This window comes from Heteronotia binoei, chromosome 11 (assembly GCF_032191835.1).
Source record: "Heteronotia binoei isolate CCM8104 ecotype False Entrance Well chromosome 11, APGP_CSIRO_Hbin_v1, whole genome shotgun sequence".
NCBI classification, from domain to species: Eukaryota; Metazoa; Chordata; class Lepidosauria; order Squamata; family Gekkonidae; genus Heteronotia; species Heteronotia binoei.
In genome coordinates, this window is record NC_083233.1 from 24,520,950 (window position 1) to 24,538,471 (window position 17,522).

The 17,522-nt window shown below is 44.5% G+C and overlaps 1 protein-coding gene across 2 annotated transcripts; it reads left to right on the forward strand.

The window, feature by feature from the left end:
• Window positions 1-948: 948 nt before the first annotated feature.
• TAF7L (TATA-box binding protein associated factor 7 like) lies at window positions 949-13,576 on the forward strand. 2 transcript variants are annotated; one of them, XM_060249066.1, is made up of 12 exons: window positions 949-1,081; window positions 2,410-2,483; window positions 2,605-2,683; window positions 3,569-3,702; window positions 5,450-5,576; window positions 5,879-5,937; window positions 8,036-8,108; window positions 9,705-9,821; window positions 10,431-10,622; window positions 10,750-10,862; window positions 11,504-11,563; window positions 13,030-13,576. In XM_060249066.1, the coding sequence occupies exons 1-12, from the start codon at window positions 1,021-1,023 to the stop codon at window positions 13,072-13,074; spliced, it is 1,134 nt and encodes a 377-aa protein (XP_060105049.1). In that variant the 5' UTR covers window positions 949-1,020; the 3' UTR covers window positions 13,075-13,576. The 2 variants fall into 2 exon arrangements, with proteins under 2 accessions (XP_060105049.1, XP_060105050.1); XM_060249067.1 differs by having other exon boundaries at window positions 950-1,081; window positions 10,434-10,622.
• The last annotated feature ends 3,946 nt before the right edge of the window (window positions 13,577-17,522 follow it).

A 17,522-nucleotide genomic window follows, 5' to 3' on the forward strand; every position in this document is an offset into this window, starting at 1 on the left:
TTCTGACCTTGGAGAGTCATTGGCAGCGAGAGTAGATAATGATGGGATCAGATAGACTCATTTTGTATAACATAGCATCTCCGTCAGTGCTGATTAAGGTGCTGATTAAGGCACCCGAGTGTGATGGGTGCTCGATTTCAGCCGCATTCCAGGAGGATTCAGAACGGATGCTTGTTTCCTCCCAGATCTGAATTCCTGCCCTGACTTAATTGGCATCTTGTGTAAGAATCACCAGGCGAGTTCTTTTCTTGTAAGAGGTTCTTTAAAAAACCAAACCAAACTGGTTAGTTTTATCTCTGAGACTGAGCAATGAATTCTAAAAATCCTTGGTTCAGATCTCTGCCACAAACTGCAAGCCTCTCTCAGCCTTCCACTTCAAAAGATGGAGGCAGTACTGACTTCCCTTGCAAGACTTATTGCATGGATGAAGGAGATGCTATATGTGAAGTGCTCGGTATAATATTTCGCATTTAAATTAGTGCTTCAGAGAGTTCAAAATACTTCTGGACTGCCTCCCTCTTTGCCAGCAGTTATGCTTAGTGGATGTTTTGAATGTTTTTGAAAGACTGACATTGATGATGAGCCACCTTGGTTAGTCCTTGAGCAAATATCTTTTTAATAGGGGGATAAGTTGGGGGGGATGATAGGAAGAAATAACCTTATACTGTATATTACAAAATTTGGCATCTTATTCATAGAGACCAAGGGGTTTTTTTGTAGTAGGAACTCCTTTGCACGTTAGGCCACATACCCCTGATGGAGCCAACCCTCCTGGAGCTTACAGTAGGCCCTGTAAGAAGAGCCCTGTAAGCTCTTGGAGGATTGGCTACATCAGGGGAATGTACCCTAATATGCAAAGGAGTTCCTGCTACCAAAAAAGCCCTGATAGAGACAGAGGAACAGTGATTGGTGTGTTTAATCTCCTTTGAGTAATAGAATGTTTCACCTGAAGTCACTTTTCTTTTCTTTTTCTTTTTTTTTAACTGAATCTTTTTCTGCATTTATGTTTAGTTTTTTTGAATGGTACAACTTTTTATAAACGTTTGCGTGAAGCAAAGAAGAGGAAAGATGGCGTCCACAAGTAATGCATTTGTTTCTTTTACATTTCTCTGGTGCTGGGTCTGTAGCTCTCTCTAGAAGAAGGAATAGGCTGGTCTCAAACGCAAAGATTCTTGCTGCTTTTCTGAAGTAATTCAAAGGAGAATTGCAAGCTTTTGGGGCAGGGGTTGGGGTGGATGAACCGCACACCCTGCTGAGGTTCTGTGATCTGAGACAGCAGCATCTGCTTCCTGTCACAAATGTGGTATCCATGTAACAAAAGCTGTGAAATCAGTGCGTTTAGAAGGCTGTAACTCCGCTTCGATGGAAAGCGTAACAAAAACCCTGCTGTATCAGATCAGTAGTCCATCTACTCCAGCATTCTCTTTCACGCATTACCCAACAACCGCTTGCTCAGGAGGGCCAACAGGGTATGGGGGACAAGGCCCTTCCCTGCTGTTGCCTCCTAGCATTGGGATTCAAAGGCTTACTGCCTCTGGAAGGGGAGGTTCCCTTTACTTGATGGACCACTCCTCCATAAGTCTAAGTCCCTTGTAAAGCCATTGATGCTCGTGGCCATCACGGCACCAGTAATGCCTTTTATTTATTGAGACTAACCAAAATCACCCAACCCACTAGGTTCCCTTGTGATCCTCCCTAATGCCTATCAGGAGATGAACTGCTTATTGAAGGGTGCTTGCCTGCTAGGAGTTGGCTGCTGATCCAGGCTCCTATCCTAAGAGCATGTTCCTAGGAGTAAGCCCCATGGAACAACATGTGACTTACTTTGGAGAAGCCCTGCTTAGGATTGCTGCCCCCAATCTCCTGCTTTTTCTTGCTTAGCCGTTCAACACCTCTTGCTCCAATCACGGCAGTCTCCTTGCCCCAATGGCTGCGTTCTCCTTATGCTTCCAGTTGTGAAATTACACCGTAAGGTTGGTATAACATTTGTGATGCTGAAGTCTGTGATCGCACCTGAACATCTGATGCTGCTGATCTTGCCTTATTTGAAAGAACTGGAGATAGCCTTGACAAAAGCTGAGCAGTCTTGAAGTGAAAAGTCTTGAAGCCATGAAAGTTTTATGTTTCAAAGCACAAGAAATTGCGGAGGAAAGCCAGTGCATATGCAGGGACTGCTTCCTCTGTTGCGCTTTTATTTCAAGTGGCTCTTAGCAAGCTTTGGGTCTAGAACATGCAATTGTGGATGACTTTAGCAAATTCTCTAGTTCCCTAAAATAAGGCGTCTGTGGGCAAAGTTTGTTGGTGTGCGTGCCACCCTTCTGCGACTCCTAGCAAGGAGAATACCAGAGTCTGTATCGTTAGGCCAGTGCATAACCATGCCATTTCACTTTTTGTTTTCTGGAACCCAAGAACAAAAGATGAGCAAAAACAAGGATGATGCGCCCTATGAATTGGAGAGCCAGTTTGTACTCCGACTGCCTCCGGTAAGGGACCTTTATAATAAATGCCTTTTAAAAACCTGCTTTATTCTGGTGCCAAAGAAATGCAGCTGGGTAGCATGACCTAACATTGCCTGTCTTATACCCTTGGTCCCTTTCATCTAAGGAATATGCTTCTACTGTACGGAGGGCAGTCCAGTCCGGAAGTGTCGCCCTGAAGGACCGGCTCACCATTGAGTTGCATGGTAAGAGAATGAGAATCTTGTCTGTTTGTCCTTGTATCTCATTGCCAAAGTCTGGCGCGCAAGTGCCCAGGCTTAGGATGGCATTCCTGGGCCTCCTTGCCCTGCACTCCAGGGAGCCCAGAAGGACTGTTCTACAGGTTGCTTCACTATCACTGCAAGAAGATGATACTGTAAAGATAATAATGTGCCCAAAGTGCTGTCAGGGTGCATACTCTTTAGGCAATACATAGGATTTTTAAGGCAAGAAACAAACAAGAGGTGGTTTGCCATTGGCTGCCTCTGCGTAGCAACCCTGGGCTTCCTTGGTGGCCTCTCATCCCAGTACTAAATTGGATCAACCCTGCTTAGCCTCCAAGATCTGACAAGGTCGGGCTAGTCTAGACTATCCATAATAATAATGATAATAATTCAGAATGGGTAGCTGTGTTAGTCTTTGTTAGCACAATTAAAGAGGAGCCTGGTAGCATCTTAAATGCTATCAAAAGTAATCCCAGTATAAATTTTCAGGAGTTGGAGCTCACTCTATAAGATGCATAGGAGTTTCCATTTGAAGCAGTGAAATTTACACTTAAAATTCAAGCAATAGAAAGGAGTGGGGGAGAACATGGAGAAGTTAAAAGGAGAGGCCAGTATCAAACAATAATCAAAGAGGATTCAGTCCACTGAATACACTCAACTGTACTGAGTGAGATAACACAAATCCTTGTTCAAGCTTGGTAGTTGCTCAGTCTTCTCCCTCTTAGGTGGAGATGGAAGGAATATAGAGTTCTGAATTGGTGGCACTGTTTGCTGTGCTGTAAAATTTCATACATACCCAACAGGTCAAGATGTCATTGTGAGTAGGTAAGTTAAAAAAGCCCAACTGCTTTTCCTGTCATTCTGCAGCGGATGGGCGCCATGGGATTGTGCGCGTTGACCGTGTCCCATTAGCTGCCAAACTGGTGGACCTACCCTGCATCATCGAGAGCTTAAAAACCATTGATAAGAAAACTTTCTATAAGACGGCAGATGTTTGTCAGGTAGGTCCTATCAGAGAGTCCAATTCTTGACCCACCCCCGCTGCATCTGTAGATGGCCTTTCATTAGATGCTTCTCTTGAATGACCTGTCCCCTATCTCATGTCCATGATGCAACTTCTTACGGATTTGATAAAGTTTCTCATCAAAGGCTCCATTGTAAGCTCTAGAGTCATGGAGTAAAAGAACAGGTCCTCTTGTGGATCAAAAACTGGCTAATTAATAGGAAACAGAGAGTGAGTATAAATGGGCAATCTTCACAGTGCAGGGAGGTAAGCAGTGGGGTGCCGCAGGGCTCAGTACTGGGTCCCATGCTCTTTAACTTGTTCATTAATGATTTGGAGTTGAGAGTAAGCAGTGAAGTGGCCAAGTTTGCGGATGACACTAAATTGTTCAGGGTGGTAAGAACCAGAGAGGATTGTGAGGAACTCCAAAGGGATCTGTTGAGGCTGGGTGAGTGGGCGTCAACGTGGCAGATGAGGTTCAATGTGGCCAAGTGCAAAGTAATGCACATTGGGGCAAAAAATCCCAGCTACAAATGCAAGTTGATGGGGTGTGAACTGGCAGAGACTGACCAAGAGAGAGATCTTGGGGTCGTTGTAGATAACTCACTGAAAATGTCAAGACACTGTGCGATTGCAATAAAAAAGGCCAACGCCATGCTGGGATTTATTAGGAAGGGAATTGAAAACAAATCAGCTAGTATAATGCCCCTGTTTAAATCGAGGGTGCGGTTTCATTTGGAATACTGTATACAATTCTGGTCACCACACTCAAAAAGGATATGATAGCATTGGAAAAAGTCCAGAAAAGGGCAACTAGAATGATTAAAGATTTGGAACACTTTTCCTATGAAGAAAGGTTAAAACGCTTGGGGCTCTTTAGCTTGGAGAAACGTTGACTGCGGGGTGACATGACAGAGATTTACAAGGTTATGCATGGGATGGAGAAAGTAGAGAAAGAAGTACTTTTCTCCCTTTCTCACAATACAAGAACTCGTGGGCATTCAATGAAATCGCTGAGCAGTCGGGTTAGAATGGATAAAAGGAAGTACTTCTTCACCCAAAGGGTGATTAACATGTGGAATTCACTGCCACAGGAGGTGGTGGCAGCTACAAGCATAGCCAGCTTCAAGAGGGGCTTGGATAAAAATATGGAGCAGAGGTCCATCAGTGGCTATTAGCCAGAGCATATTATTGGAACTGTCTGGGGCAGTGATGCTCTGTATTCTTGGTGCTTGGGGGGGCACAGTGGGAGGGCTTCTAGACCCACTTGTGAACCTCCTTTTGTTTTGGCCACTCTGTGACACAGAGTGTTGGACTGGATGGGCCATTGGCCTGATCCAACATGGCTTCTCTTATGTTCTTATTAGCTCTGTTATAAAACATTTTATCCTACCTTGAAGCGTAGAAAACTATATTTCTTGAAACTTAATTGATCTTTGAGAGGCAAGACTGTGGCTGAATGGTAGAGCACTTGTTTTGCATGCAGAAGATTCCAGGTTCAATGTCCTGGAATCTCCACTGAAAAGAATCAGATAGTGGGTGATACTGAAGTCCCCAGAGAACCACTGCAACTCAGAATCAACAAAGCTAACATTGCTCAATGAATGTTTTGGCTCAGTATAAGGCAGGTTTGTGTTTTCTTTGGGGTGCATGACTGCTGATACAATTTTTGATGAAGCATTTGGTGTGCCTGTAAGCCTTCCTATATTTGCAGTTATCTCTTTTGTATTTGTGGGGGGGTTCAGATGCTTGTGTGCACGGTAGATGGTGAACTGTACCCCCCTTTGGAAGAGCCAGCTACAAGTACAGACCCCAGAGCCAACAAGAAGAAGGACAAGGATCGGGAGAAGAAGTTCATTTGGAACCATGGCAGTGAGTAGGGGGACTATCGCCCTCTTCCTCTTTTCCCATTCAGTCCTTTCCACTGATCCTGAAAAGACTTGGGGAATGTTTAGCAAGGCTGCCTGCCCATGGAACCACCCACTCACCTCCATTCATTTCTGTGGCGAAGAACACTGGCCTTGTTCCACCTCTTCAGAGGGGGCCCATGCCTGTTCTCGTCTGCCTTGCCCGGCTAGTGGGGCAGGAGAAGCAGGACAGTCTGTTTAGTTAGTCATGTGTCCTTCTCATCTCCCACTCTCCTTTTTGTTAACCACTTTGCTGCTGTGTTCCAGTCACTCTTCCATTGAAGAATGTGAGGAAGAGGCGATTCAGAAAGACAGCCAAGAAGAAGGTGAGTTGCATCGTTCCCCTACGTAGCGGGAGCTTTGTTGTCAAGATCAAAGGATCAGCATTGAGCTACAATCACACAAAACCTTGCCCCAGGGGAAAGAACAGGACAGTTCTCACAGAATCTGTTTGTGCACAACAAACCTTAGAAACTCATTTGTTAAAGTGATGTTTGTTGCTCAGACATGCCAGAACTAAAACTGCCATTTGTTCAGAGACCAGGGCGAAGGAGGAAAGACATTTTAAAAACCAGCCATAAATTCAACCCTGAACATTGTTCAGCTTTAGATGCGTCTCATACAGTGCAGTCCTATGCAGAGTTTGCTCTTCTAGGTGCATGGAAATCATTGAACTTAGACTGGGTTGACTTGGCATAGGATAGTTTCAGGTGGGTGGCCATGTTGGTCTGTTAACACTAAAAGGTAAATGTCATCCCCTGTGCAAGCACCAGTCGTTTCCGACTCTAGGGTGATGTCGTATCATGGCAGACTTTTTATAGGGTGGTTTGCCATTGCCTTCCCCAGTCATCTACACTTTCCCCGCCCCCAGCAAGCTGGGTACTCATTTTACCGACCTTGGAAGGATGGAAGGCTGAGTCAAGCTTGAGCCGGCTACCTGAACCCAGCTTCTGCCAGGATCAAACTCGGGTCATGAGCAGAGAACTTGGACTACAGTACTGCACTTTACCACTTAACACTAGGGGTGTGCAAAAATATTTAACTAGTATTTTTGTTTGGGTCTATTAGACACCCTCCCCCCCAAAATTGGGGGATTTTAGAAAAATTACAGATCTCAATATGGTATGGCATTTGGATCTGGGATTTTTTGGAAATCCCAAATTTTTTTCAGGTCCAATAGACCCAAGAAGAAAAATACTGGTTAAAAAAAAAAGTCAGCTGAGCTGGTGGGGAACAAGAGCCAGTTTGGTGTAGTGGTTAAGTGTGCGGACTCTTATCTGGGAGAACCGGGTTTGATTCCCCACTCCTCCACTTGCACCTGCTGGAATGGCCTTGGGTCAGCCATAGCTCTGCCAGAGGTTGTCCTTAAAAGGGCAGCTTCTGTGAGAGCCCTCTCCAGCCCCACCCACCTCACAGGGTGTCTGTTGTGGGGGAGGAAAGTAAAGGAGATTGTGAACCACTCTGAGTGGAGGGAGGGATATAAATCCAATATCTTCTTCTATGGGCACAGCTGATCCTGGCTGGGCTCGTTTCTCCTTCAGTCTGGTTTATACAAGGCTGCAGGAGAAGGGAGCCCCTGGAGCACATTGCTCCACGTGGCACAGAAGATCCTGGCTGGGCTTATAGGAGAAGCCAGCACAAAGCCCAGTCTGTGGGGAGGAACCTGTTTCTGTTGGCAGAGGACTGGCTTCTTCTGCACACTGGTGTAAACCAGGCTGCATGAGAAGACAGCCCCAAGCTGAGCTGTCAGGAACAGTCTGCTCCCCACTGGCACAGCTGATCCTCAGGCTGTCTTTTGCAGTCCCTTTAAACTTTAAAGGGACTGCAGTAGAAGCCTGAAAAACATCTGTTTTCTCTTACCTCTCTGTTGTTTTTGGATCTGCCTGGTAATCCCCAAATATATCCAGGGTTTTTTGAGGGGATTTCCCCCCTCCAAGAAATCCCAAATTAATTTGAGATGCCGAAATATACCCAAATAATATAGGCAAGGTGTTTTTTAGTTAAATTTTCAGCTCAGGTAGAACTGCACACCCCTAATTAACACCCTGAAGACCAACTAGATGTCCAGGTTGTAAACTTTTGAGAGTTGAAGCTCCCTTCCTCAGGTCAAGGTATTTAGTAGGGCTTTGGGGAGGAAGTTGAGACCTGTTTAGAATACTCAAGAGATCAAGGGGGCGGTAGTGAGTTTTATGAGAGCGCAACAACAATGTCTTTGGAAGCAAAGAGGTTGAAATGTTGCCAATGGTTTTTTTTTTGGTGGGGGGATGGTATAAAACATTTTTATACCACTTTTCCACCCAACTCAGGGTCCCCAAGGCAGCAAAGTATGTTTGAGGCATAGCCGGCAGCTAGTAGGGCTGTCTTTTTTTTTTGCTGAGTGTTAAATACCTGCCTTTTCTCTCTTTCCCCCTCTCTCTGGCCCAGTACATTGAGTCTCCTGATGTGGAGAAGGAAGTGAAGCGCCTGCTGAGCACAGATGCTGAAGCTGTCAGTGTCCGTATCCTTTCATAACACCTAAAATGGGATTTGCCTTACATAGACTGTTTTTACATTTCCTGAATGGTAAAACACACCACCTCCCTGCATGCACAGTCTGCAAACTGAACCACCCCGTTCTGCTTTGGGATTAAATAATAGAAAACCCTCATATACACATAAAATACTCCCAGCAGTTTGTCATAAAACAGTTGCCTACCTTTCCACTGTCAAGGCAGTTTTTTAAATTCAGTGCTGGTGCAAAAATACTTACAAGGTTTAATACATTAAGACAATATATTCTGGTAATCATCAGTTTTGGCTGTGATTGGTAGGTAGAGAGGAAATGGGCAAGAGCATATTGGAACCCAGGTATTTAGGCATAGAGAAGAGAAATATTCCAGATGGAGCAAAAGATGTTATAGTTCCCACACCAAAACTCTTGACTTCTGAGCTTTCACTGGGCAGTTCTGCCATGCCTGTCATGGCAGAAGGAAGCCTAAATATCTCAAGAGTCCAGGTTCAGTTGAAGGAGGGTTTTTTTTTTTCATTCAGAGGCACAATGGTGGCCATGTTGATTTTTTTTCAAAGCATTCTGTTGGTAGGCTTGTGCTAGAAAGAGATTTGACAATGGGTCTGCTTAGCTTAGCACCTGAGTATCAGATTCATTTATTGCGAGGGCCGAATCAGACATAGATGTCAATTTGCTGGGCCTAGCCATGTGTGCCATAAAACAATGCCAGGTGCTGGAGAAATGAACTTTATACAGGACACAGGCAAACCCCATTAACAATGCTATTTTTTACTCAAAATACCAACATGCTTATAACATTAACCCTTTTACAGTGCTTCTTTACAGTATCTCCTACTTCCACTGCCCATTATGCATTAGAACTGGGACAGTGTGCAATGACTTAATGCACAACCTCTGTTGAGAGCCAGTTTGGTGTAGCGGTTAAGTGTGTGGACTCTTATCTGGGAGAACCGGGTTTGATTCCCCACTCCACCACTTGCACCTGCTGGGATGGCCTTGAGTTAGTCATAGCTCTCGCAGACTTGTCCTTGAAAGGGCAGCTGCTGTGAGAGTCCTCTCAGCCCCACCCACCTCACAGGGTGTCATTGTGGGGGAGGAAGGTAAAGGAGATTGTGAGCCGCTCTGAGTCTCTAATTCAGAGAGAAGGGCGGGGTATAAATTTACAGTTTTCTTCTTCTAAAGGTAATGAATGACCGGTTGCTCACAGGCTGGGTAAGAGCCCTGGATGGGCCAGTTTCATCCCGTGGGCCTGGCTTAGCACAAGGGAGTATGAGAGAGGGTTTGATTGGGCCCCAGAAATACATTGAGAAGATTAGCACTGTAAAGTTGGTACTAGGTAAGTACAGTTTCAGGTAAAAGGTACAGGAGCACGTAAGACTGTATTTGTCAGATATGGGCAGCAAAGTAAGAGTTAACTAGGCCAAAAAGAAAAGCTATGGCTGGAAGACGAGAACAGGTATAGACATTGATTTATGTGAGCAATTGGATTGTGGTTTCTCACTCGCCCAAGAATGTCACCCTAGAAACGTGAGTTCCCTTCTGGCTGATCTGGTTTTCCTTTGACTCTTCTGTGCCTGCTGTCAGGCTGGGAAATCATTGCAGAAGACGAAACAAAAGAAGCGGACCACCATGGTTCACTCACAGGCTTGGATATTTCTTCCCCGGGGATGTCCAGCCACAAGCAGGGCCACGGCTCATCAGGTATGACAGCTTTCTTCCATCTAGTTGCCAAAGGCTGCAGTCCCTTGAAAGGTCACGTGCTACTTCTAGATGCTTTTGTAGAGATGGCTGAACTCAAACCATGTGCTCTGGGTGAAAATGCTGTCCATCTCTGCCATAGTTTGCCCTTAAGCCTATCTCTGATTTTATCCTAGCCATTCCCAAAGGGGTGTTGGGTGGCATAGCAAAGGTTTCCTCCCTTTTTTATCCTGTGAGATGGGTGGAGTCTGGTTGACATGAGAAAGCACAACTGTCCATTGCTCACCCAGCAAGCTTCGTAGGTGAGTGGGGATTTGAACCCTGGTCTCCCCAGCTCTACTCCAACTCGCCAGCCAACTTCTCTTAATACATCTGTAGTTCCTTTTGCCAAACTGACTCCTAAGTACAGGTTGGTTTACTCTTAGATCCCTGAAGCTGGACTGAAATTTCTGTAAGACCTTTTTAAGGAAGATGAGGCATCTAAAATGTGCAAGCAGAGGAGATGAAACTGCAGTGTTAGCAGCATTTCTCAGGCTGAAATTTATAGCTGCGTTAAAGATCTGTTAGCTGTCTCCGCCCACACCCTTTTTTCCCTTTGCTGCTTTAACCAAGTAGAACACGATGAACTCAGAGAGATATTTAATGACATCAGTAGCAGTAGTGAAGATGAAGATGAGAGGGATCACCATGACGATGAAGACCTAAACATCATGGATACGGAAGAAGACCTGGAGAGAAGGCTGCAAGGCAAGCTGAACGAATCAGATGGGCAGCAGCAAGAAAACGAAGGGGCCAACCAGATAGGTGAGCAGCCCGGGGTGGGGGCATTATGCTGGTGGATGATCTGAATCAGTGGCTTCTGCAAGGAAATGTAATGGAGTACATGGTCTGTTTCACTGGGGAATGCCAGCTTCTGTGTTCTGTCTTCCAGCCCTGGGGATCCAGAAGCAGATCGACAATCTGAAAGACAAGCTTCAAGAGACCCAGGAGCGCAGGAAGCGCCAAGAAGATCTCATTATGAGGGTAGAGAACCTGGCTCTCAAGGTGAGTCCAGTATCAGGATCCTTGTCCTTTATTCCGTTCATCTAAGACTGGGGAAGATTTATAACCTGGAGCATCCTAGTTAAGCAAGCATATAGAGGTCCCATATAGCCAAAAAGCCCTACTTGAGCTGGGACTTTATAAAAAGGAGACATCTGATTCAGCAGGGGAAAAAAGATGTCCCAGATAGCCAGGAAGTCCTAAATGACTTGGGTTCACATCTTGTTTGTCATCAGGGAAATTCTGAAAGTGACTAAGCAATCAGTTTGTAAGGGGGACAAGGCAACACTTTGCTGTTTCACCTTACTCTCTGGCATGTTAGGAGTGTGGAAATCTGACGCCAGTATTACAGATCCAGTTATGCAAACTGCACGGCCTGTACTTCCTTCTCTCTCTGCTATTCAGTATTTCTAGATTAAAATGTTTCAGTTCCTAGCTTCATGAGTCACCCTGAGCACTGTGTTTATGGAAGGGTGGGATAGACACTTTCTGAATAAACAAACTGCCCTCTTTTGTGGTCTCTTGGAGTAGGGGTCAGCCCAAGCAGGAGACCCCGCTGTGCATTTTGTTCTCATTATCATCATCGTAGTGTTTTCAGATAGAGAATAGCAGCAACAATGGTCATGTTTTCTTATTTTTGCCAGACCCGTCTGCAAGCTGTGCTGGATGAGTTCAAACAGCAAGAAGAGCGTGAGAAGCAAGAGGTAAGCCATTCACATCTGCCGTGCTGTCGAGCAGAACAGGGGATGGACCAGTTTGGCAAACCAGCAGATAGCAACTTGCAAACTTGTCAGTGGTGTATCAAAATGTCCCAGCATATTTTGAGTATGAAAAGTTTGTCAGGGAAAGAATTTGCTGTGCTTGGTAATCTAGAGGACTAAGCATGGTCTTAACAGCTGAGTTACCAGGAAATGCTATATACTGTAGCCTATAATCTCTTAAAGAGAACCAGCGTGGTTAAGAGCAGCAGACTCTAATCGGGTTTGATTCACTCCTCCACATGCAGCCAGCTGGGTGATCTTGGGTCAGTCACAGTTCTCTCGGAGCTCTCTTAGCCTCACCTACCACACAGGGTGTCTGTTGTGGGGAGATGAAGGGAAGGCGACTGTAAGCTACTCCAAGACTCCTTCAGGTAGTGAAAGGCAGGGTATAAAACCAACTCTTCTTCTTAAATGGAGATATTCTTGGATTCTCTTGTGGAGAACAGCATTTATTTCCTTTTGCATCTCTGATGTCTCCTTTTTTAGTCTCGCGGCATTCAATTATGGGAACTAGACATGGGCTCACACGATCCCACCCTGCCTTCTCCTGCATTCCACTGCAGCTGTACTTTCTGATGTGCAGCAAAACATAGTCCGTCAGTGTCCAAACCACAAAGGAAAGGGGTTTTTTTCTTGCTTCCTGAGCTGGATTGCAGCTTGTTTTGGACCAGAAAGTCTTCTATAGCGAATGGCACATGGGAGTACGCAAACCCAAGGCCTTTCTGAAGTTCTTATAATGACTAACCCCAGCTTGTCATGATGTCTGAATGTGGCTTGTGTGTGAACCTTAAACTTCATTGGTTTCACTGCTCTACAGTGGAGCCTTTTGCCATCCCTTTCATTCCATCTTGGCTTTCCCAGGCTTGGACAGTTTATGCCCTAAATGTAGGGTTTCCCCAGGGCACCCCTCTCTGTGTCCAACAGAGTGCTTCAGATTGGTTCTGACCCTTTACAGTACAGCCACAAGCAGTATTACCCCTTTCTGAGTCTGTTGACTTGGGGTGTCACTCTGCTTCAGACTGTCGGATTAAATACCCCCTACGGCCCCGAAGGCGTACTGGTAATTGGGTTGTTTGACCTGTTAGATGACAGCTAGGACTGAAAGTCTACTCTTTTGTCTTTTGAGGGGCAAGACTGTGCTGGCAGTGGGAGGCTGAATATGGGGAGAAAGGAAGGGAAAGGAATGGGGGAATTTGGGGGAATTGCCACAGCTTCTCAGTGAATGAGGAGGAGGAGCAGTGAGAGGAGGTGGGGGGGATGCATGTCTCCCTTGGACTGAACAGTGATGGTGCTAAGGAGGGGCAGGTCTGTTTTGCGTGCAGCCAGAACAGCTTCTGGATCTTGAATATTAAGCACTGACAATACCATCCTTACCTCTCCCCCCCCCCATTTATTCTTTTTCTCTGCAGTTGGCCTCTCTTCAGGAGCAGCTGGAAGCCCTTATGGAGAAGTAAGGCTGAGCCCGAACCCCATCCCCCAGGCAGCACCAGAGGCTGTGTCATCTAGGATGTTCTGGAACTTTCCTTTGAACTGCAAATAGCCAATGGGACAGTGTTCCATGAATGACCAATAGGCTGCTGCTAGTGGTCTTGCCTTCTTTCAGAAGCCAGCTGATGTCTTTATGGCCACTGATCAGAAATGCAGATGCCAGTGAAAATGGGACTCCCCTTGAGAGAGAGTCATGTGGTTTGTGTACACTACTGAAATATCTCTGCAACACCTACTTTTCCCACTTACATTTATTGTTTTCAACCAGCTGCCCCTTTTGGAGCAACATGAATTGAACTGTTATCTGCAGGTGTGGCTCTAGGGGGTGCCCAAGGGGCACACTTTTCCCTTACTAATAAATACACTTTTGCAAAAGAAGATGTGTGGCTTCACTCTAACTAACCTTATACAAGGGTATAATTTCATATTCATCTGTATGAAAATGAATAAAGTTGTGTGTATGTTTGAGGTACAGTGTGTATTTTTAAACACCTTTCCATTAGTGCAGAGCAGTGGGAGAAATGTAGCTTTTCACAAACAGCTTATATTCAAGCACATACCCCCCAAAAATCGTGTTGGTCTGTAAGATGCTACTGGACTCGAATTGAGCTGTTCTGCTGCAGACCAACACGGCTATCTTTAGCTCTTTAAATATGCTTTCTTGCCCTCATAGGACAGCAGTATGTTCTTTTTTTTTTTTCCCACATAATACTTTTTATTAGGGCCAATCAAATTACATAGCAGGAAAACGAAGACACTTCAGGTGTAAACATTCTGGTGTAGTTTGCATTGTGCTATAGATTTAAGACACAGAGCTGAGACTGACACTAGTATTCAGCGACATTGACACTAGTTTTTTTTTTTCCAGTGAACAAAGGTCACAACATGGTTACATTTTACAAACACGCACACAAAAATAACATGTCTCCCTGCCATATCATGGTGACTTTCTCAGCGTCTGATGCCGCCAGGTTTTAAAATTTGTTTTTTTTTTTACAATTTAAATTTTTTTTGAATATTTTTATCTTTAAACAGTATACAACAAGTACTTTTACAATATGTATATATATATTTGCCTATATATATAAAATCATTTTCTCTTTACATAAACAAAAAACAAAAATCACCCTGAATAAACCTTAAACTTAACAAAAGTCAGTGACCTATAAAATATATGTCACTGTTAACCTATTATCTCATACCACGTATCAAATAGGCTGAGCAGTATGTTCTTAAGGCCCCATGACTGAGGGGTGAAATGCCTTCTTTCATAACCTCCTCTTTCTCTCCCCTTCTTACTGTATTCTTTAACCATTAACCAAGGGACCTTATAAGACAGACGCTGAATGGTTTTTGTGGCCACAGTCGTAATTATCGGGTAAAATAATGTGTGTATGACTAAAGTCTTCCCTCTGTTCCTAAAACTGTTAGGTTGTGTGCTCTCTTAAAAACTTTTTAAAAAGATACATTTCATCCTCTAAACTAGAGGTGGTCAAACTTGCTTAATGTAAGAGCCACATAGAATAAACGTCAGATGCCTGAGAGCTGCAAGACAGGGAGGGAGGGAGATGGAAGGAAAGCTGATAGATGGGCAGGGTAAAGTGGAAAGAGAGCAACTTTAATTTGAAATGCATTTTCCAAGCTGTCTGCTGGCTTGGTTTGGAGAAGTGATATAAAGAGAAAAATGCCTCCTCCAAGCCAGTTGGACTGGCAGTGGAGGTTTTGAGAGCCACACAATAGTGGTGAAAGAGCCATGTGTAGCTCCCGAGCCACAGTTTGGCCACCCCTGTTTTAAACATACCAGATATATCGCCATCCAACACCAAATTTATGGGAATAAACTTCCAGTCATGCAGGCTAGTGGGGGGTGGGGATTGTTAATGGTGAAGGAAGATAATATTTTAACTCATTCTGTATGATATCTGTGTAATTCTTGTAATGCCTGTTTTGGACATTTCAGATTTCTCTGTGACATTAAAACTGGATTTGCAAATCAATCAGTATTCAATAGTGTGTGGAATTTAGGTGCTCCATCTCTGTCTTGGGACTCTGAACAGTGGTTCCTGCCGTTTATGGTATGGTAAGGAACAATATATATGTAATTCATGTGTTTGTTGATCCACACAATTGCTAAGGGAATCAAAAAGATTCTGCAGTTCTCCCTGCATCCCCAAAAGATGCAAGCTGTTTCACATACTAATGTCCCTTCCCTTCCTTTGTTAATAGATATACTGAAAGAGAACCTGAAAATAGATGGTTGGATCACTACAATTATATGGGCAGCTTTCGTCTAAAAATAGATGACATTGCTAATTTCTACTGATTGTAGTTGTGAGGTTTTTCCTGACAAGATGGTTAGCAATATTTCCATATACATATTCTGTGTGATTTTAAAAGATGGTATTGTTCAGCTTCAGATATATGATACTGTGCTGCTGCTTCCTTATTTCATAGGGCTAGGATCATGTGGGGTGTCCCTTGAAATGCTGCCTGCTGAAATGGTATTTTAAGGATTTAGGACTGTTAGAAGGTCATATACACACACTCTTCGCACACTTGCTTGCTTCTCATCCTGCTGGTGGGGAGGGGGCTGCCTCTTTGTTTTTTGGGATGCCCACATGTAATGGTTGCTTGATGATAAAGCCAGCATTTTGGCACGCGGAAGATTTCAGGCTCAATCCCTGGCCTCGCCAGTTCAGTGGCTCTTGTATAGAGAACCTGTATAGTATTGAGAGCCACTGCTTATGTAGCGGTTAGTGCTGGACACTAGTACCTGGGAGATCCGGGTTCAGTTCCTCATTTTGACACGGAAGCTCACTGGTTGACCTTTGGCCAGTTGCACTCTCAGCGTCTAACCTACCTCACAGGCTTGTGGTGAGAATAAAATGGAGGGGAGGAGAATGATGTAAATGGCTCTGGTCCCCATTGGGGAGAAAGGTGGGATATACGTGAAGGAGATAAATGCGATAGGCTGAGCCATGGCAAACGCTGTTGAGAGCTACTGCCAATCAAAGTAAGCAGTGCTGGTTTAACTTGATGTATCTAGGAAGTGTTTTCAGGGCCTGGAGCATCAGGACAAGAAAATCACTGCCTAAGGAAGGACAATGTCAAAAAATTGCCCTGGTAGCTGGAACACAGCCTAAAATTGATTAATGTTCAAGAGATTTTTTTTCCAGTGTGTGATTGGTAGCTGGTTTTATGGCAGATTTTCTGCCAGAAATATGGCTGCACAGTTCTTTTAAAAGGAAGCCCTTTAACCGAGCACGATGGGAGATAGTTCCTACTGAGGTAGTAAACCAGTGCCTAGGTTGCCCCACTTCACATTGTGTTCAGATTGCATCTCAGCACAAAAAACAGTCCTGCATATGGGAAATTAGCAGGGACAAGGGTAGGCTGCAACCAGGAGTCATTCATTCATTCATTCATTCATTCATTCATTCATTTATTTATATCCCGCCCTTCCCACGAAGGTGGCTCAGGGCGGCTCACAACAGATAGTCAAACATAAAATTAAATTGGCATTTAAATATATAAACATTCAAAGCATTTAAAAACTTAAAAACATTAAGCATTACAATGGTATGTATAGCAAGAATCTGGTAGAGCTACATTTAATTTCCTATGTCAGTTAGGTGTAAGCTAGCCGGAAGAGGGTTGTCTTACAGGCCCTGCGGAACTGAATTTCATAGATAAAGAGCGGCCGGAGCTCATTAGCACAACTCATTTGCATATGCTGCATACCCCTGACATCGCCAGAAAGTGTACTAAATTACATCAGCTCAGCATCTACCTTAAAATGCTTCTTGAATTAGCATTGTCGTCATAAAATCTGACTCCCATCATACTTTTAAAATTACTTTCTCCTATGCGGCCGCAGTGGAACGACGAAAATTTCCAACTGTCTGCTTTATATGTTTTGGTTATTTCCCCATTTTTTGTGGGCGGGAATATTAGAAAGTTTGTCAAATCTTAGAGTTCTGCAAAATTCTCACAGGGGGTTTGAACAACAGAGCCCAGAAGCAAGTATTGGGGTGGGTGAGCAAGTCAGCTCCAAGCTGGGACATTCCTGGAGATTTAGAGAGAAGGGACCTCATTGGGATATGATGCCATAAAGTCTACTTTCCAAAACAGCCATTTCCTCCAGGGGAACTGACCTCTGTAGCCTGGAGATCAGCTGTGATTCCAGCAGATGTCCAGGCCCCACTTGGAGGCTGGCAAGCCTAGCTACAACTCTTTTCCTTTGCAGCTCGTGCTGGGAATTTGTGCATAAAGGAATCTAGCAGAGTTCTCTTCTGAGCTCCAGCTGTGGCCTTCAGTCGGTACAGTCTGGGTAGGTCTGGCATTTCCTCTATCAAAATCTAGGACGGGGATGTTTGCTGGCAACATCCAGAACGATGTTAGGATGGCACTCGTT

Coding starts and splice junctions, on each gene's coding strand:
- TAF7L (XM_060249066.1), top strand. CDS start 1,021: ATGGTACAACTTTTTATAAACGTTTGCGTGAAGCAAAGAAGAGGAAAG. Junction 2,484..2,604: donor TTGTACTCCGACTGCCTCCG/GTAAGGGACCTT, acceptor CTTTCATCTAAG/GAATATGCTTCTACTGTACG. Junction 3,703..5,449: donor AGACGGCAGATGTTTGTCAG/GTAGGTCCTATC, acceptor GGGGGGGTTCAG/ATGCTTGTGTGCACGGTAGA.